This window comes from Danio rerio, chromosome 15, assembly GCF_049306965.1.
Source record: "Danio rerio strain Tuebingen ecotype United States chromosome 15, GRCz12tu, whole genome shotgun sequence".
NCBI lineage: Eukaryota > Metazoa > Chordata > Actinopteri > Cypriniformes > Danionidae > Danio > Danio rerio.
This window is the reverse complement of record NC_133190.1, coordinates 7014471-7035645: the sequence shown is the minus strand read 5'-3', so window position 1 is coordinate 7035645 and position 21175 is coordinate 7014471. Positions and strand designations below refer to the sequence as shown.

Genomic DNA, 21175 nt, shown 5'->3' with positions numbered 1-21175 from the left:
GATTTTTTTATACTGTACATACAAGAACACACTAAAAGACAGAGTTCATTCAAGGTGTTTAATTAAGTCATTGCACACAATCCACAAGTCAGAAACATATAGAAAGAAACCTTCAAAAAAGGTCAGTTACAAAATCGAAATCTGTGTTCCAAACAACAGACTTCCTTGTGGAAATTCGAAACAAGTAAGAATCATTCACTTGGATTCAATCCAGCAAAAAACTATCAAAGAAATCGAAACAGGGCAAAGAGACATAGTGGCATTTGTAGACTTGACGACTGATGTACAGCTGTCAGAAGAATCCATATTACAGTTACGCATTTAGCAGCACCTGTTTGATATTTCTGGAACATCACATTTGGGAACAGCACACTGATTTGAACAAAATTGTGCGTTGACCTTTATCTATCATTGCCACACACAAAATAAGATCAAATGAGATAAAAAAAAAAAAATCAGATTTAAAAAAACGTAATAAACCCTAATCAGTGCACACATTCTAGCCCATTTTAATTAGATAAAGTAAGCAGACTGTTTATTTTGCGCTGGATTAAAAGGTTGCACTTTGACCTCATTAATATGTATAATCTCTGAAGGACGTGGCTGAAACATTCAACCACAGGTAACAGTGTTCGCCACATAGAGTGGAGCAACGATGTATAGGCAAGTATCTGCTAAATATGACTCTTTTAATGACTAAAGAGCTGCTGACGATCTTTAGAAAAATGTAAATAAGTGGACTCGCATTGCATTAACAATGAATAACCAATCTTACACTGTAAAACCCAACAGTCAACTTTATCAAATCAAATGAGTGTAGTTAACTCAAAATGTACTGATAGTTAATTCTAATCATTTGAAAAGAGTTTTGAACTCTGTGTTGAAAGTAATGAGTTAATAAATACCACAACTTAAATGGAGTAAGTTCACAGTACGCAAATAGATTTGTTTTTTTTAACTTAAATAGTTTGTTGCAGTCGGTTTCCTCAAATGGTTTGAGTTGTCTTAACTTATTGGGATTTACAGTACTCAGTTGGTTTAAGTTTCTTCATTTATTAGGTTTTACTATGCTCAAATTACTTCATTTACTCAAATGAACTAAGTTCACAGTACTCATTAGGATCAGTTTTTTAACTTAAATTGTTTTTTGCAATGGCTTTGCTCAAATTGTTTGAGTTACCTTAACTTTTTGGGTTTTACAGTGTAGGTTTGCAACTGCTGCAATTATATTATCAAACCAGCTATCATGTCTTTGTCTATAGAAAAAAGTTTGTGTTAATATATTAAAGATGATCTGAAAGGGTTTATTGAAGGATTCGTGCACTCTAAAATCTCAGATTGGACAGATTGCCCACGTTGTTGTGCTTAGTTTACTGCTTACAACGTCTGGCGGGGGAAAACATGAGCCTGATTTCTCATTCTTTAGAAGTGCATGCACATTTGGTTTTGTCTTTTCTTCATGTAGATCAACCCTCAACTACAATAGTTGAAGGCAGATCATAGAAGAAGCATCACATGAATGTAATACTATATATATATATATATATATATATATATATATATATATATATATATATATATATATATATATATATATATATATATAGTATTATAATGTAATATAATATAATATAATGATACAGACAATTCATTTCAGGTAGTTCATGTAGTTTTGAAACTTTTTAGACTTTTTACTTTTACAAATGACTACCTAGGGGCACTGTTGATGCAAATTAAGGGAATAGCTCACCCAGAAATGACAATTGTGCCATCATTTACCCACCCTTGACTTTTTAAAACCCTTTTTGAGTTTCTTTCTTCTATTGAACACAAAAGACAACATTTTGAGTATCGCTAGTTGCTGGCACCCATTGACTTTCATAGTATTTTTTCCTTCTATGGAATTTTATGGTTCCTACACTGCAAAATGATTTTCTTATTTAGATTTTTTGTCTTGTTTCTAGTCCAAATATCTACAAAGTCTTAAATCAAGAGGAATTTTCTAGCAAATTTTTTTTTTTTTTTTTTTTTTTGGGGTGTTGGGGGTGTGGACTTAATTCCTTCAAGAACAGTTATGTTTCCTGTGTTTTTTTTTTGTTGTTGTTTTTTTTGTGGGAATGAAAAACAGTTAACATGGTTAACAGGTAGGTGCAAAGCTATAAAAGCTTCCACTTGAAGCTTTCTTTTGTCACATGTTTTGATATTGAAAGTGACATAAAGGAGAATGTGTCTGAGACAGGATAATCTTGAGGAGGACCCTGATTATGAGGCATCCTCCTCAGATGAGAATGACACTCCTAGTATTGAACCTGCTGTCTTCAAACCACAGGCAGACACATTACCTTCCCAAAATGGAAAATTGTCATGGTCCCGCTCACCACTTGAACAACAGGGTAGACTTAGTCATGCTAATGTCATCTAAATGGTTCCAGGGCCCACCAGATATGCTGTCAGTCATGTTCAAGACATAAAATCAGCATTTCAGCTTTTCATTACACCATCAATTAAACATTATATACTTGAAATGACAAACTTAGAGGGGAGGAGGGTCTATGGGGACAGCTCGAAAAACTTTGGTGACATTTTCAAGCCTACATTGGGTTGCTCATTTTGGCAGGAGTGTACAAGTCCAAAGGAGAAGCAAAACCAAGCCTTTGGAATGCTGACACTGAACAGTCAATATTTTCGGCAACCATGTCTCTGAAGACATGTTTTCTCATATATCATACACTTTGATGACAAAGAATCAAGGACAAATGTGAGCATGACAAACTCGCAGCAATACAGATGTATTTAAGTGGGTCCAGCGATTGCCCTTTGTTTGAATATTATTTCTGAAAACAAGACAATTTGTTTTGCTTGCCTAGAAAATGCTTCTTGATGCAAATTTTTTATTTTTTTTTAGATATTTGGACTAGAAACAAGACAAAAAATATAAGTAAGAAAAGCTTTTTTTTGCAGTCCAACAACTGGTGTTCTTTAGGATATCTTCTTTTGTGTTAATAAAAAAGAAAAGAAGCGCATAAAGGCTCAAAACCACACAAGAAAGAAAGAAAACTGTGAGGTAATTTTCACTTTTGGGTGAACTATATCTTTAATGCATCCCAGCAGGCAAACAACATCATAAGACGTTCAAATTAGGTTAGATTAAGGTCATGACATCAGGTGACCGAAATTCAATGTCTACCAAGCATCTAAGGACAACGTTATTTTGACATCCAATAACAACGTTAAATTACGTTGATATTTGGTTGATTTTAGGTTGTGTTGGAAAGTAACCAAAATCTAAAGTCCGGTAGATGTCATTGTAGTAACGTCCGCACAACATCAAGGTTTAACATGATCAGATGTTGATATTTGGTTGATTTTAGGTTGTGTTGGAAAGTGACCAAAATCCAACATCCGATAGATGTCATAACGGTAAGGTCCACACAACGTCAATGTGTAACATGATTAGACGTTGATATTTGGTTGATTTTAGGTTAATTTTAGGTTGGACGTAGGACATTAACATCAGCCTGACATTGTGTTTTAACATCAACCAAATTTTCATTTCCGAACAACATCCAGCGTTCTCACAATGTTGGGGTACGTCAATATGACGTCATGTTGACATCCTGTGCCTGCAGGGATGAGACAATTCAGTTTTCCATATTCTAAATAACAGTAAGCAAGGAGGCAAAGCTTAGCAAAAGGTCCACTGTATTTAAACAGTTACTTATGCATCATGTTTTCAAGGTTAATTGAAATCACAAATTGCAATGGTTTGAAATGTATTTTCAGCTCTGCAATAAAGTTTCCCTGTAGACAGAATGGACCCTGATTTCTCTTGCTGCTCTATCTCTCTCTGTATATAAATATTGATTTTAGGATTGATGCTTTTTGCGCAGCTCCTGAGTCATGGTGGCATGTGTTGATGTGATTTGTCCTCTGATGGTACAGGTACAAGGGATTGATGATTCGCCTGCCCTTTTGCGTATGCCAAATGCTAATCCAGTGTTTATATGGCTGTCTAAGCAGCTGGGAGTGATTAGGAGCTGCAACTCTTCTTATTCCTGAGAGATTAGTACGGCTTGTGTGGCGGGTGTCAAACAGGAGTTGTAATTGGTTAAAGCTGCCCTTAACTTTAGTCCCAAACTAATTTCGTACTGCCATTTTATTTTACAAAAAAATGAAGATTATTAGCCCTAGATAAGGTTAAATGTAAAATAAATGGCTTCTCTGAGCTGTTTGGAAATATAGCAGTGTTTATTCAGCAAAGGACATCAGATTAAAAATGCATCTCAATTAATTGTCCGTGCCGAAATGAGGGATTGGTCATGAGCCAAGGCAGCCAAAGCTTTAGAAGACAACCAGGGTTTGCAATGGAAAAGTATGGCCGGGACACAGGCTCCGGTGACAGTGGGTGCTGTGATTTTTGGCAGACACTCAGAGAGCATTCTGGGACATTTGATGATCATTCAAAAGGGATTAGGATGAGATTAGAATGATTCTTTTTTCCTGAGCTAAAGGAATGAACTTCACTCTGTTTTATTCATTACTTAATATGTAAATCTGGGTAGAATGATTGCTGTAAAAACCTTTTGGCACTGCCAGGAGAGATTCGACTGAAATTATTTTCCTGCGTTGTATACACCCCCCCTAAAAAACAGATTGTAAGAAATGTACTACTTGTATGAAACAATTCTCAATTTATGAGTTGCTTTATAACTCTACAAAACATGGGCAAAACATTCAGCTGAATACTGAATAATATTCGAAGAACCCTTGAAAAATGCTGTCACCTGAGACATTTCCCCCCACATGCATTGGTCCACTGTGTTCTCTGGGTATTTAATTGCCATTATGATTTGATGAAATATCAGCAGTTAACAAATTAGATATGATGGACTACACAGCACAATCCACTAAGTAAAATTGACTAAGTTCAGAGGGAATTTAGTTCATCTTTAAATAAGGGCAAACAGGTTGGTAACAAGTAAAGCTGCTGTTTGTGGAGTTGCTTATTGATCCTCTGCTGAGATTTTGAGAGATTCAATATATTATATTTCAGCAGATTTCATCTAAGGTTGCAACTGAAGTCTGTTGTAGTTTTGTGTTTCCCTTCTGTGTTTCTGTTTATCAATAGCACTTGTTCATCTTCATCAGTGCTCAATCATCACCTATTTCATCCTTTCATTGTCTCATTACCTTGAGTAGCTTGAACCAATTTAGAAAGGAACCAAATACTTGATGGATTTAAATCCGCCCCAGCATGGATCAACATTTATCCTTTTTCTTATTACTTTATTAATACGATTGATTGAATTATGAATTAAGTTTACACATTGCTTAATATAAGAATGTTCAGTGCTTTTGCCTGACTCTATTTTCAGGAGCCACCAAATTAGGTCAGAGGTCAGACCTCGAGTAGAACTGAAGGGCTTGATGATTAAAAACACTTATACAACTGTTTTCCTATTTGTATTGCTATGTGTTAATACTGTCTAAAGTGATTTTGATATTATAATTACGTGTTAATTTTGCTTTGTTAATTGTGTGTAGTAAGAATATGGCAGCCTTAATGCTGTTATTACCAGTTTTGAACTAGTTTGGTAAGAAAGGTGAGAGTACGAAGAAACAACCTTAGGTTTTTATAACAGATTGTCCCTTGCCTGTGTATATGCATCCGATGGGTCAGTTCTACTGGTCTGAGACCAGCTCTTAACTGTCTACTGGCGACCTGACCCAAGCCTCCTGTCGCCATCCCTAGCTGGACTCAGATACGACCCCGCATTGACGTACATATTTAGAATTGTCTATCTTTGCCATGACCAATCGTAACGCCTTGTTCACACCAGACGAGGAAGAAGAGTCAACCGTGAGTGTTTTACACGTTAAGTCAATGCAAAGGTATGACTAGTCATCCTGCGGTGTGATACGCGCGACTGAGGCAGCGCAAATGATGCGATTTACACTAATGAAGTACGAGTTGAGTGTTGTGCATTTGCGTAAAATGCTCAAGTTTGAAAATCGGAACTACACCGGACTTTCGCACTGCATCCAATCAGGAGCTTGCTCTTGTTAGGGGCGTGATTATGATGTAGCGCCTGTTGTTGGTGTCCCGGGGGAAAATCCTCCTGCTGCACAGACAACAGTTCATCAAACTGGGCTCGGCTCAGTCATGTCATTGCTTGTCTAGAAAACTCTTCTTGATTTAAGAACTTTTAGATATTTGGACTAGAAACAAGACAAAAAATCTCGGTAAGAAAAGCATCTTTTGCAGTGTAGGTGCACCCCTGAATGAATCTTGTAGACTCAGACACGACTCCAAACAAGTTGACGCTGTTTTTCAGCCTTCATAAAGCACATAAACGCAATTATTTTCTCAATAAAATCTATGTTAGCCATTTAGCAATGAAGCTTGAATCACCGGCACAAGCCCTGCCCATCATGCGAATCCGCGCCAGTTGTGAAGTGAGTCTGACGAGCGAATAAAGCGGATCAACTCAAAATGTTCACACGTCTATTTACAAGCGAATATCGCGATGTATCCGTGCGTTCCGCACCTGATGTGAACACAGCATAACAGTTAACAAGAATCACACCCTTTCTGGTCTCGTGTAGATTGTATAATTGTTGTTTATTTTGTGATTGTAAGCAGAGCGGGCAAGAAACTCATTGCGAGTGTTGAAGCTGGCTTTTGCTGCAAACTATCTTCAGTTAACTTGATTTGAATCTCTGACTCTGGCTCTTTGTCATCTGACAGACTGGTCATTCTTTGGGTTCAAACTAAATTATCCCTACAATCTAAACGGAGTAAATTTTACTCAGAGGATTTTGCTGTGTATGGCAGTGGAGTATCATCATAATGTCAATTAAACAAGCAGGTAGATTACTGAAACTTTTTTTTTTTTTTGCTGGCAAAACATTTATTATTATAATTTTATACAAAACTGTCTGGCAGTGACTGTGTTGCATGTGATAATAAAAAACATTTCCCTCATTTCAAAACGTTGTGCTGAAATTGGAGCTTTGCATATATATGTGTAGACTGCAGTCTATGAAGTTCTGAAAACCCTAAAATAATTTGTCAATGGCCCATTAAAGCTTAAAAACCCCCAATTCAGTCTAACCATGCCTTTACTTGTCCCTGCTACTCTGTTTCATAAAAAATTGAGAAAACAAAACCAACAAAAACGTGCATTCCATGTCAGTTATACATGCTTTACAGTAACCGAACAACCCCATCCACTGAAACCCATTTAGTTGCATATAACAGAACTTTGGCAAGAAAAGCCACATTTTCAGTTTAAACTATAACTCTGGTCCCCATGTCATCACCGTTAACCCTCGTATTACAGAACTGTATAAAAGAAAAACACACATATACACAATTCACAAGTTGGAATAAATAATAACACAATAATAATAATAAAAAACAATCCAACATTGTTCTCTTTGTCTATTAATCAAACTTTGATATAGGATTTATAAAAATATACTGAGGAGAAGAGTGGATTAATGCAAGCACATGAAGAAGTTCTCACTTGGGGAAGCAATCTTCATAATCTCTGAACTGCACTTGAAAATGATACGCTTAATTGTAAAAGATGCCCTTTTATGCTGCATAGTTACAGAGGTTATGGTTTTGGTAGTGTCACTGTTCCTTTTTTAAGATCTGAATAAAAGTAACTGGAATTCTCAAACACAGGAGAGTGTACAGTGTAAAAAAAGAGACATGTTCCTAAGAATAGGGGTGCATATTGTTTTTAGCCCACACAATAATGACTATAAACTGGTCCCGATTATTATATCTGCAAAATATATATTTAAACTTTGGTGTCAGGAAAGCCACATGTAGCCACAATGTTATCCCAGTGGCACTATTATACATTAAATAATGCTGAATGCACAGTTAATGCACAACTCACAGAGATGTGAATCATTTATTAATGATTACTAAATCAGCAATAAACATTATATATTATTAAAAGATTAAATGATCTATAAACTGTCAATAGCCAGATGTTTTGAACTGTATTTAATCCCTTATAACATACAGTTGAAGTCAGAATTTGTTTTCTTTTTTTAAATATTTCCCAAATGATGTTTAACAGAGCAAGTAAACTTTCACAGTATGTCTGATAATATTTTTTCTCCTGGAGAAAGACTTATTTGTTTTATTTTGGCTAGAATAAAAGCAGTTTTAAATTTTTTTAAAAACATTTTAAGGTCAAAATTATTAGCCCCTTTAAGCAATTTTTTTCCGATAGTCTACAGAACAAACCATCTTTATGCAATAACTTGCCTAATTACCCTAACCTGCCTAAACATCTAGTCAAATATTATTTACTGTCATCATGGCAAAAATTCAATAAATCAGTTATTTGAAATGAGTTATTAAAGCTATTCTGTTTGAAAAATGTGTTGAAAAAAATCTCCCGTTAAACAGAAATTAGGAGAAAAAATGAACAGGGGGGCTAATAATTCTGACTTTAACTGTATATTATTAACTAAAAGTGAAAATTTGTTGATCAAGGTCAGGGATTTCCGCTGTCCTTTAATTGCTTTAATTAATCATTAGCTAAAGATTTACAAAAGGAAGCATTGTGTTTTGGCTTTACTCATTTAAGCACAGGACTAACTAACTAATTCAGAAGCCATAACCACAATGACACAATTAATACATTATGACTAGGCCCATGCGGAATCTGGGAGCGCAGAAATCCATATATTTCTGCAGATTTGTAGCCCATCATTGACTTTATTTATTTTCTTGTTTAAATTTGTGTAAATTTAAATTTATTCAGTTTTTAAATTAATTTTAGTAATATTATTGAGTAATCTGAAAGTATTTATATGATTTATTTACAATATAGTTTGTAAAGTCATATTTTCTGTGTTTTGGTAGATAGATTATATGACAGACTTGCTTTGTTTACCAAATATATGGATCTAATAAGATTTGCTTTATAAACATTAAAAAAATTCAAAAGGTATTATTTTTTTATTTCATATATTAAGATTTTAGTGACGGAAAATCATTTCGCATGAATCCACAGATTTTTTTTTACAAAATTCTGTAAAGAAATAGCAAAAAAGTCCACAGATTCTGTTTGGGCCTAATTATGACTCATTTCGTTTAAACCAATTTATTGATTACTTAATCCAGAATTATATAGAATGTTCGGTTGTTTGATGCAGTATGAGACATACATTTACTCAGCATTAGCTACAGTAAGCATTATGTAATGCATATTAGTGCACACATATTGTAAAATGTTACCGGCACAATAGACCCTTTTCACATTTCCTTGTTTCTCAGCAGCGGAAGTTGTCATAGCTGGGTAAGCTATTGAGCTCTAAATATATAAATCAATTTAAAACAACACTTTTTGGTCACACTTTATTTTAAGCTACACCATTAACTAAGAACTTTAGCTTAATTAACTACTAATTTGCTGCTTAGTAATAGTTAGAATGGTCATTTTTGAATTCATGTACTGGGTAGACTGTAAAAAAAAAAAATCCATAATTTTTTTATTTATTTCCGGCAGCTGGGGTGCTGAAAAACCCCCCCGTAAAATAATGGTTGTTAAATTACAGAAATTTACTGTAAAAATACCAGATATTAAATTACAGAAATATACCAGAAATGTAAATTTAGGGAAATTTCTGTAATTTAATATCATTTTTTTTACAGTATGTTTCTGTAATTTAACAGCCGTAATGTAACGTTTTTTTACGTAAAATTAAATATATACCGTATATTTAAAAAAATAAACTTTAAAATATATATATATTTTTTTAGAGTGTAGTATTAGGGGTGTAAAACAAGATTGGATAACACTTTATTTTGATAGTCCATATGAGTATTAGACTGTCTGCTTAATACATGTTGATACTGCTCCTTCAACAGACATTTAACTGACTGTAAGAAATGTACATGTCAACTTAACTACAACAACCCAAACCCCAACCTAGCAGTCTACGTATAATCTAATGAGAATTAGTTGGCATGAGGGTGCAATGTAAATTAAATTCAACAAGCAAACCATCAAAATAAAGTGTGACCTAAGATTATACTTCATTAGTATTTATACACAGCAAATATTTTAATAATAGGCAGATAATAACCCAGTAGCTAATAGTTTAATAAACTAAATTTTTATTTGCACAGTTTGAATGGCTTGAACCATGACTTCATCATTGTTGAGGTTCCTAATATACTAGCGAGAAACTTCGTTTATGTACTGATCAATCAAATTTGCCACTTGATGAGATTTAATTCTGGACTGTAAATGTAAGCATAGAATTCCTGGTTCTTATCTCAGAGGCAGCAAGGTTGTGTAAGAAAGGTTTTACGAATCATTTATGAGCTGTTTACATTTGAAGTAAAACAAATCTGGCATTGCGAGCCTCAAACGTGACCTATTTTATACCTCTCATTGAATTTAGATGTGTGAGCAACGATATCCATCCTCAAACTAAATTCTGGCCTGAATCAGAATTGTGGCTAAACTACATGTCATGCTAAACATAAACACACTTTCCAGTGAAAGTATTTTTCTTTTCTAAATCAGGACACATTGTGTTCCTATAAAGGGCCTCTGCAGTTTCCTCTCTTTCTCTCTGCATCTGTGTTTTCTGTGTCTGCGGTACGTCAGCTAGCTGTCCTGTGTTAGCTGCACTGTGTTCTGTCTACACTGGGTTCATGTGCACTTGCAGAGTGGTGTCAGGGCTGTGTAGGCACAAGTACTTTCCATAGTGGGTCTAAGCTAGTGCTAGTGCTTGCTGAATGACGACTCAATGTTATCTGGGTGATTTTGTTAGAGAAGTTACACCCTGCTTTAACCCACACTGTGTAAACAAAGGCACACAGTGGATCACAGCTACATATACATACATACAGTACCTACAAACTTATAATTGATCTTTTTTTTTTTTTCGAAAGGCTCACTTTTCCACCGCTAATGTCCTTCCCAGAGTGAGTTTCTCCTTTTATCCACTCTTCCCATCCCACAAAGTGCAATGCATACATGTATTTTTTCTAAGATTCATCTTTTCTTAATAACAAAGGCATGCCGATAAACACGTGACAAGAAGGAGAAGCTAAGAAAAACACTCTAAATTGTTCATTTTCCTAATAACAAACACTGAACATCAATTTGCATCTCAACAGATACGGCTTTGTAAACATGCCTTTGAAAGATACCATCTGATAGAAATATGACTTATGAAAACGTCACTTTTTTTAGCTACAGGTTTCTCCACCATGCATAAAAATGATCATAACAAACAATATTACCTTTGTCAATCATGATCACCAGAATCGCCATGCTGGTTACCTAACATTTCATTGTTTTTGATTCTGCTTAAAAGTGTGGGCAGCTCCACCAGTTATAATAGCAATAACCAGCTATTAAGCCTCCCTTGGACCAGCATGGAAATTCTTTTCAGCGGAATTGGCTTCCATTCCCAAAAAGAGATTAATATTCTAACTTTGTAACAATCTATCTAAGTAATAATCTGAAATAAACAGTCGTTTAAATCAATGGCACCAATCTTTGCGAGAAAAACAAAACATGTGACTGAAAATGAACACGAAGGAATCTGCAGTCTCGAAATTCTTTCAACTTTGATCACACACATACATATAAACACACATTCGTGCACCACAAGAGGGAGGAATACTTGACTGGAACACATAATCGCGGGTGTCTTGGTGGAAGGGCACACTTTGCGCAAAGGTAATAATCATCTCTTAGGCTTGTACAACAACCAGAAAGAGATTATAAAAAAAAAAGATGTTAATGCTTGTTCAGTCGTGTGTCAAAGTGAGGGTGCCACTGCTGGAACAATGTTTATATGTCACCAGTTGTTTGTTTTAGGCAGATATACTGCCAAGGAGAGCAAACCTAAACAGTACTCTTCTTCTCGCAGTGACTAAGGTTGAGGGAAGTGGGAGAAAAGTAGTCATGGTGTGCTCTCCTTTTCTCATCCTTCCTCTTTCCTCAAGATCCGAGTGTGAGAAAAGAATCCAAGTGCCTTCCCCTTGTCACCCTTGTTCCCAATTAGACACATCACCAACATTTCTTCTCTTTACCACCATACTGTTGTTGTATGCCACAAAGAGGGAGGGAGTGGCTTATGGGAAAGAGTATGGCTATATTGAGCCCACCCCCCCTCTCTCTTCATTTTAAACATTTACACAAGTACCTTAACCAACTTGACATTTCAGCGTTCCACTCTTCAACTCCTTGCGACGCCATATTTGGATGAATGGAGATCAAACATAAGCAGACTCGCTGGACTGGGTCCTGCCCAGGTTTGGCGGTTGTGACAGGTGGGCCATGTCCTTTTTGCGGATCTCACAGATGGACTTCCTGCGGGCTTGGACACCTCGAATGGCAGCTTTGATTTTTCTCCAGCCGAGGTGGTTGAGTTCAGCGAGGTTCAGCACAACGCAGATGCCACTCACTGCAAACATGAACACTAGGAAGACCGTCTTCTCAGTGGGTCGGGATACGTAGCACTCCACTTCCTTCAGGCAGGGGTATCGGTCACACTCGAAGATGCCAGGAACGCTGAAGCCATATAGAAAGTACTGCCCTGCTAAGAAACCTATCTCCAGTGCATTGCGGAACACTACCTGGATTATGTAGAAGCGAGAAATCCCCTCTTGTCGGCGTACCTTTGAACTCTTGCCATGCAAGAGGCCTCTTGGAGCATTTGGGATCTCCTTTACCTCTAAGCAATCAGGTTCATCCTTTCCACCGCCACTTTCAGAGTGCTGCACCAAAATGCCGTTAATGTTGCGTAGTTTACGCGTACCCTCACGACTGTAGTCCTTTTCCATTATTGGGTAGAGGAAGGAGTAGCGGCGGTCACGCTGTTTGGCTGACTGGTGTACTGAATAGGTGATGAAGCACAGGCTTGGTGTACAGACAAGGATAATCTGGAAGACCCAGTATCGGATGTGGGAAATGGGGAAGGCTTTGTCGTAGCAGGCCTGGTTGCAGCCCGGTTGGAGGGTGTTGCAGATAAACATGGTCTGCTCATCCTCATAGACGGTTTCACCAACAATGGCCACGATTAGGATACGGAATATCACCACAACTGTCAGCAAAATCCTGGAGGAGAGAAAGAGAGGGATTAATTTGGCTTGCGATGTGAACAGAGCAAAGCAAAATCCTCAGTTTCTTCCATTGACGTAATTTGTCCCTTATTTAGGCTACCAGCTAATTAGCATCGCAGATGTTCACATTTGCTATTCAAATGTGCGTTTTTCACGTTCAAGAGCAACTTTGCCGATTTAATCAAGAGCTCTAATTGGAAACAGTTCTGCTCTCTCAGGCTCTAATTATAGCATCCTCTGTGCCAGTAAACTCTGTTAACATGGTAATCTGTATTGCTGATACAGTAGCATGTGTCAAAGCTCGTCTTTCTACTGCTTATTAATTTGGTAGTATGATAGCAGTCAAGCCCATTCTCTTCTCTTTCCCATAGCAACAGTTTAGATTTTACACCTCAGTTGTCACTGCAGTTAGGGCTATTTCTGTACCAGTGTTTGATTGAGAGAAAGAGGGATAGGAGAAGGGGGGGTGGACAAAGACAAGGATTACATATGTTCGTAATGTTAGACAGGAGAAGATGACTGTCATAAGACAGCTTTTTATGTAGGGCATTTACATATCCTCTTTTAGGTTCTGTAAATGTGCGCCTGTTGATTGTTTTGAGCATACAGGACAGGGGTCTCAAGCTCAAATTGGCGGGGGGCCATTTCAATGACTGACATTTCATAGAAAGCCCGTTTTAACATTCAAGCACAAGAAAAAAGTGGAAACCTGACATAACTGATGCATCTTAAGTCAACAGACATGACGTTTATATTTCAAGCATTATCTGTCACTCGTGATAAAACAAATCAGCACATTTATTGTGTCACACATCATTCATTCATTCATTTTCTTGTTGGCTTAGTCCCTTTATTAATCCAGGGTCACCACAGCGGAATAAACCGATAACTTATCAGCACGTTTTTACGCAGCGGATGTTCTTCCAGCTGCAGTGTCACACATCAGCTGCTGAAATATATTCAATTCAGCTTTATTTGTATAGCGCTTTTACAGTGTAGATTGTGTCAAAGCAGCTTCACATAAATGGTCATAGTAACTGGATCAGGGTAGTTCAGTTTTTAGTGTTTAAGTTCAGTTCAGTTTAGCTCAGTTCGGTGTGGTTTAAAGTCATTACTGAGAGTCCAAACACTGAAGAGCAAATTCATCGATGCGTTGCTCTACCGATCCTGAACCATGCAAGCTAGAGATGACAGCGGAGAGGGAAAAAAAACTTCACTGATAGGAGAGTGAAGAAAAAAACCTTGAGAGAAACCAGACTCAGTTGGACATGACCATTTTAATTTCTCCGCTGGCCAAAATATATCAAATATATCTGTGGTTGTTGTGTGTATGGCCGAGCGTTAGACACACTCAGTCATCCTTCAACATAATATGCAGGCAAAACTCTAGCTTTTTGTTTATTGTTTGTACATATTGAAGGGCTAGTTAAAATTGCTATGAAAATACAAAAAATAATAGGCATAATAATTATTATTCTGTCCCAACCAATTGTATTGTCCCAATAGCATAAAAACAGCAAAAAGAGACTTTTCAGGCAGTTATTCTTCTCGATATCTTTCTTTTTTTGTAAAACTACATCAAAGAGAGGAAAAGTATGCACATATTCACATTTACGTTAACAAGTTCAGTTCAACTAGCAGTACAATTTTACTAATGCACAAAGTTTTTATGTAAGTCTTTCCTTTTAGGAAAATCTATTAAATGAGACCATTTGAATCGAATATTAGCAAAATTATCATATTTGTTACACCACCAGCATAATTTGTAAGCCATGAAGTGTTTGTACAACAAAACACAAGTGCTATAAAAGTGTTAATAATCAACAGACCCTTGAATATTAACCAAAAATAGAGCTTTAGTAAAAAAAGAGCACTTACGGTCATATTAAAACGCACACAGAATTAAAACGCATGTGAGTTACTATCGAACGTACACTGAGAAAAAATTTAAGAAAAACTAATCTGAATGCAGTACTTTAAATGTCGACTAGGTGGCAGGTCAAAATCACAAGTGGCTAGACACGACTGCACGACAATGATCGTTGTTCAAAATGATATGTTTTGGTGGTCCAAATCTTGTTACATTTTTGACGTCAGTTGCTGGCCAGAGGGAGAAATGGCCTCCAGGCCCGCACTTTGAGACCCGTATTATAGAAGGTAAGTTATAAGGTAAATATTAACCCTGCTGAAAAAAACCCCTTAAACCAGCATAGGCTGGTTGGCTGGTTTTAGCTGGTTGACCAGCCTGGTTTTAGAGTGGTTTTGGCCATTTCCAGGCTGGTTTCCAGCTATTTCCAGCCTGGTCTTAGCTGGTCAGGCTGGGAGATGACCAGCTAAATCCAGCTTGACCAGCCTAACCAGGCTGGGAGCCCAGCTAAAACCAGCTGTGTCCATCTTAAACCAGGTCAAGCTGGTCAAGCTGGTTTTAGCTGGATTTAGCTGGTCATTTTCCAGCCTGACCAGGTAAGACCAGGCTGGAAATGGCCAAAACCCCTCTAAAACCAGGCTGGTCAACCAGCTAAAACCAGCCAACCAGCTTAGGCTGGTTTAAGCCGGAATTTACAGCAGGGAAGTCACACCCCTTTCAAACTTATTTCTTTAGCTTGAAAGATTAGTTAAACCTTGTCTAGTTTATAGACAAATTTGAAGTTATGCACATTGCGGTGGCAGAAAAACAACATTACATGTTATCTATGATGGAAACAGGCAAGACAACCCTCTGAAACCCTCTGACTTGTCATTCTGTTGAATGTCGGAATAGGAATAGCTAAAAAAAAAAAGGGGTTAATTTTTTAACACCACATTGTTGAAGATCCTATTTTATGGTAAACATGTGGTTGTAGGCCATTAAATAGGAAGACCGGGGTGATGAAATAATCTCAAATTTTCAGTTTCAGCATAATCTATTTCATGTTCAAAGAAAGCATTCAAAGGTCACACTTTATTTTGATGGTCCGTTTGTTTGCATCTACAAACCAACTAATTCTCATTAAATTATAAGTAGACTGTTAGGTTGGGGTTAGTGCAAGTTGACATGTACTTGCAAAGTTTCTTATAGTCAGTTAAATGTCTGTTGAACGTCAGTATCAACAGATATTAAGCAGACAGTCTTATTCTCAAATGGATCATCAAAATAAAGTGTTACCTATACAAATTGTTTTATTATTTTCCATCTGTCTGTTTTCGTTACCACACTGCTGTAATAGCACACATTTGATTGCTTTGTGATTGGCAGTACAAGTCAGCTGTTTCCATAATGGAGAGACAAATGAACTGTATACAGTATATAAAGGTTCACAAGGTCATATATTTGAAGTATTGATTTTTTTTCGTTATTCTTTTCTTTAATGAGTTATTGTAGTCAGTCAAGGGAAGTATTGTGCCTAAATGATTAGCACTTTCGCCTCAGAGCCAAAAGGTCGCTGGTTTGAGTCATTGATGGATCTTTTATAAGTGTATAACTTTTTATTAATTTTGAGCATTACAAACTCTAGATGATGGATAATAAAGCCCAAAGTGTCTTATTTCCAAAGAACTGTGAATGTAGACCAAGTTATTCAGCAATTATTAATGTTAATGTAATTATATTGTTAGTTTAGCAAGGTCAGTTTTGTCAAAAAGCCACTGATGGTGAGGGAAAGAGGAACACCGATATAGTCTCAAAAAACGTTTACAGAAATCTTATTTTGCATGCTTTCCTCATCAAATTTGAAATATAAACTCATGAGACAGTTGGCCTTCAAGGCATATTTTTTTAGGGTATTACATAAATGTTTTCCTGTGTTTGTTTGGAAAAACAGATATTGAACACAATGCAGTTTTTTCCTCATGACTTCACAATGTATAACTTTCATGTTTTTGAGCATGAAACTTCTGCAAAGCCCAAAGTGTCTTTTTCCCAATGATACCTAATTTGTAGGGATGTAACTGTATTGTAAATACCGTCATACCGCAATATAAATTTTTTCCGATATTACCGAACTCGCATGACTCAGTAAAACTATAGGTCTTCTGAGAAAATTTTCTCAGGCGAATGAAGCGAACGGGAGGTAGCGAAAACTACAATTCCCATCAGCCCATGCTTGACCATCATCCCTTGCGGTCTGTTGCCGCTACAGATCCAGTAATGCGGAAATGGAGTGTGCAGCTAGAAGCGGGGATGAAAAAGAGCTGTAAAACTCTAAAGCGGGTGTTGTCGCCGCGCGCGTACTGAATAGCGGTGTTGTCGCGCGAGTTCTTATCAGCTGTGTTGTCGCGCCCGTACTGAATAGCGGTGTTGTCGCGCGAGTTCTTATCAGCTGTGTTGTCGCGCGAGTTCTTATCAGCTGTGTTGTCGCGCAAGTTCTTATCAGCTGTGTTGTCGCGCGTGTACTGAATAGCGGTGTTGTCAGCACACTGTTCAGATTGATGCAGACATGAGACCTCTATCTTACTCATGGTTTGTCCTCTCAAGTGGGGGAAAGACAATGCACAACGTTACCCACTGCTGTCAACCTGGGCCAAGTCATATCTCTCTTGTCCCAGAAACCTCAGTCCCAAATGAGAGGGGTTTTTTTTCTGTTGCAGGGGACATTTTAAATACCCAGAGATACCAGCTTTTACCAGATTATATTTATAAGATAATTTTCCTTTAAACCCATCTCTATCTAACTGAGTGAGTGATTAAATGTTGAATGTGATGAGTTTTCAACAATACTAAATTGAAACTTTATTTTTTTACATGGTTTAATATTTTTTTTGTTATTAAAATTGAAGTTCCTGTTTCAAAGCTTACAGATAGATGGCTAATTTGTATGTCATTGACACTTTTGGCACTTTTTTGGAGTATTTTCATAAGTTTTGTTTTTTCCTGTAAATGATTCAATAAATACCGTACCGTGACATTCATACCGAGGTATTACCGTACCGTGAAATTCTGATACCGTTACATCCCTACTAATTTGTGTTTGTAGCTTACTGAGGTCAAGAACTGTTACTATTTAAAGTCAGGTAGATGTAAATCCCCAAAAGTGAGTGCTGGCTAAGGTCACACTGGACTTTTCTCCCCATAGACTTCCATTCATACGCACACAAATACGTCAGACCAGAAACGCAAGGTAATGCATCAAGTTTCGCAGTTTGCCGTGTTGGAAAGTTCAAGCTTGGTGAACTCTGACCTACGAAAATCACATCATATGATTGCGTGAGACCAATCGAGGATCAAAATATTACCTCTCTGGACAGGAATTTAAAACGGACCAATCGCTCACGTTTTTAATGTCTAATCATCGTGTTTAATCCCACGCCTTTTCACAGCACTGTACGACAGCATTTCGCAAGCTCAAACTCTAGTGTGATAACACTAACATTTAACAGGTTAAATATAAAAGAACCGGTGCTGTGGTAATTAATGCTCCCCACCAGATTATGTTACCAACACTCTATTTGTATGGGTTTATGGTAGGGGTAGGGTTTGGGGCTCTTTAGGCCTTAAAATAAATAAAGAGTATCACACTGGTCTTTTGCTGGTAAAACTTTTTGAATAATTGGATATGGTGTCCAGATAATCCATATTCCCAATCAGATTTTAGCAGGAAACAAGTGTATTAGAGTACATTACTTTGGCTGCGCCCACAAAACACATCATCGCTGTTTGCAAACACAATATAGGTCGATTGGGCTGACTTTACAATTTGTCCTTCTGAAGATAACAAATTATTCGATCAGAGACCCTAACCAAACAAGATATTTCAATTTCAATTCAAAGTCATTCAACCAAGCACTGTAGCTTTTCAAAATAATTATTGTTTCAAAGCAGCTTCACAAAAGGTGCACATTATTGCATTACAATCACATTAGGAAAAGTAATTAATGTTAAGTACCGTTAAAGTAATTATTTATAAAGATGAGGCACATAAAACAAAATAAAAACCTCTCACTCAAGGGTGCGTTTCCAAAAACCATCATTAGCCAACTAGGGTCTGAAGTTTCGCTGTTACAAACATAGTTCGTTGATTTGGCCTTTCCCAAATCCATCGTTCCAACAAACATTTGTAAAATGCGTGGCAAACTTGTACATTTCCAACTACACCTCTAGAGCTGTAGTTAGAAGCATAGTTCGTGGCTGCGTTCTATTCCCAGTTATCCCCCTATGCCCTATTCATTTAGAATGTTCCAACATTTAAACTTGGAATGATTAAAAAAAAAAAAAAAAAAAAAAATATATATATATATATATATATATATATATATATATATATATATATATATATATATATATTAAAGTCATCACTCTGAGGTGTAATTTGCTTTCTTAGTATTTTTACAGTTTGGCTTTAGCGATCATAATATTGACAATTGCGCTCCCTTTGCAGTGCACTTTGAAAACATTTATGCCATTTTGAACGCAGCCATGGCTCATAACGAAAGCTATTATTTAAAGCGGATTTTAGGTTACGTCTCCAAACCTTCTGAAAACAAAAAAAATACATAGCATACATTAATGCTTTTAATTTACACTAGGCCATTTATTAAGAAATGTATTTGTACGTAGGCCTATATGACATGGGCCTCTTGGTTAGAACATTTCTGCAGTAGTTTGAATGTCAAATTGTACTTAAAAAATAAATAAATACAATAAATAAATAAATAATATCCTACTTAATAACAGTAATAATTATTATTATTTTATTATTAATTTACATATATTTTAATTAATATGCCAAACGATTGCATGTTTTTACCAAAATAACATTGGATTTTTTTTGAACGCGTGTTCATGTAAAACAATATAATTAGCAGAAAAAAATTAAGGGGTTTTTCTCTAAAGAAAAACTGTTACTCCACCCTGTTTAGAGCGTCATTATGGACGTTTTACGTTTTAACTAACATGGTTCAAATGATGGGTCTGCCACAATGAAAACACTCGTCACTAAATTGTTCTTTTTCCAAACGATGCATTGTGTATTGTGTAGCCTACAGAACTAGACTGAGAGACCATGTAAATGCCTTTGAAGGTGTTTTGAGTTAATTAGTTGATTGGAGTGTGGCACCAGGGCTGCGTCCGAAACCTCATACTTCCATATTGTACAGTACGCTAAAATCAGTATGCGAGCCCAGTAGTAAGTCGAAAATCAGTATGCAAGAAGTACCCGGATGACCTACTTCTTCCGGCGAGATTCTGAAGTGAGCATCACATGCAAGCTGCGCTATGAAGTCCCGCAAGAGAATTCATGAACGGAAGTGAATCGATGCAACTGACGCAGGTAGGTCACGTGACCATGACAAAATAGCGGATGTAGTATGTCCGAATTACAATCATACTTCTTACATTCATTCTGTATAAAACATACATTTCTAATAGCCGAGTTGTACATCTTTTTTACAAGATTCGAATGTTCTGAGATACGGAATTTGAGGTTTTTATTAGTTGTCATCAAAATCAAAAGAAATAAACACTTGAAATATACCAGTCTGTGTGGAATGAATGTATATACACACGTTTTATTCATTCATTCATTCATTTTCTTGTCGGCTTAGTCCCTTTATTAATCCGGGGTCGCCACAGCGGAATGAACCGCCAACTTATCCAGCAAGTTTTTTACGCAGCGGATGCCCTTCCAGCTGCAACCCATCTCTGGGAAACATCCACACACACATTGACACACACACACTCATACACTACGGACAATTTAGCCTACCCAATTCACCTGAACCGCATGTCTTTGGACTGTGGGGGAAACCAGAGTACCTGGAGGAAACCCACGCGAACGCAGGGAGAACATGCAAACTCCACACAGAAACGCCAACTGAGCTGAGGATCGAACCAGCGATCCCAGCGACCTTCTTGCTGTGAGGCTAACATTTTGAAGATATTTAAATATATGAACAGCACCTGTACTTCAGTAATGTACTATACATTTTATTCTGTTTATTCTGTTTATTTCTAGGAATCAGAACTAGAAATACTCTAAAAACTTCATTTCATTTTATAAAAAGTACCTTCTTTACATCTTTACTCGTCTTTTGATACAATACACCAGCGGTTCCCAAACTGTGGTACATGTACCTAAAGTA

General features: G+C 36.8%; 1 protein-coding gene and 1 long non-coding RNA gene across 3 annotated transcripts in view; one reads left to right on the top strand and one right to left on the bottom strand.

The window, feature by feature from the left end:
* Positions 1–1900: 1900 nt before the first annotated feature.
* On the top strand, positions 1901–4161 carry LOC141378014 (uncharacterized). Its single transcript, XR_012391278.1, has 2 exons — positions 1901–3702; positions 3739–4161. It is a non-coding gene; the product is annotated as an uncharacterized lncRNA (long non-coding RNA).
* A 2709-nt stretch (positions 4162–6870) lies between these two features.
* Positions 6871–21175, bottom strand: part of gjd1b (gap junction protein delta 1b) — a 54202-nt gene continuing 39897 nt past the window's right edge. Inside the window, exons 1-2 of one of the 2 annotated variants that reach the window (XM_073924372.1) lie at positions 15698–16146; positions 6871–15302 (exon numbers count right to left, since the gene is read on the bottom strand). In XM_073924372.1, the coding sequence (XP_073780473.1) occupies positions 12272–13033 (762 nt within the window). In that variant the 5' untranslated portion in view covers positions 13034–15302; positions 15698–16146 and the 3' untranslated portion in view covers positions 6871–12271. Of the gene's footprint in view, positions 15303–15697; positions 16147–21175 lie in introns of those variants that run through there. The other variant, XM_009291479.5, reaches the window with a different exon arrangement.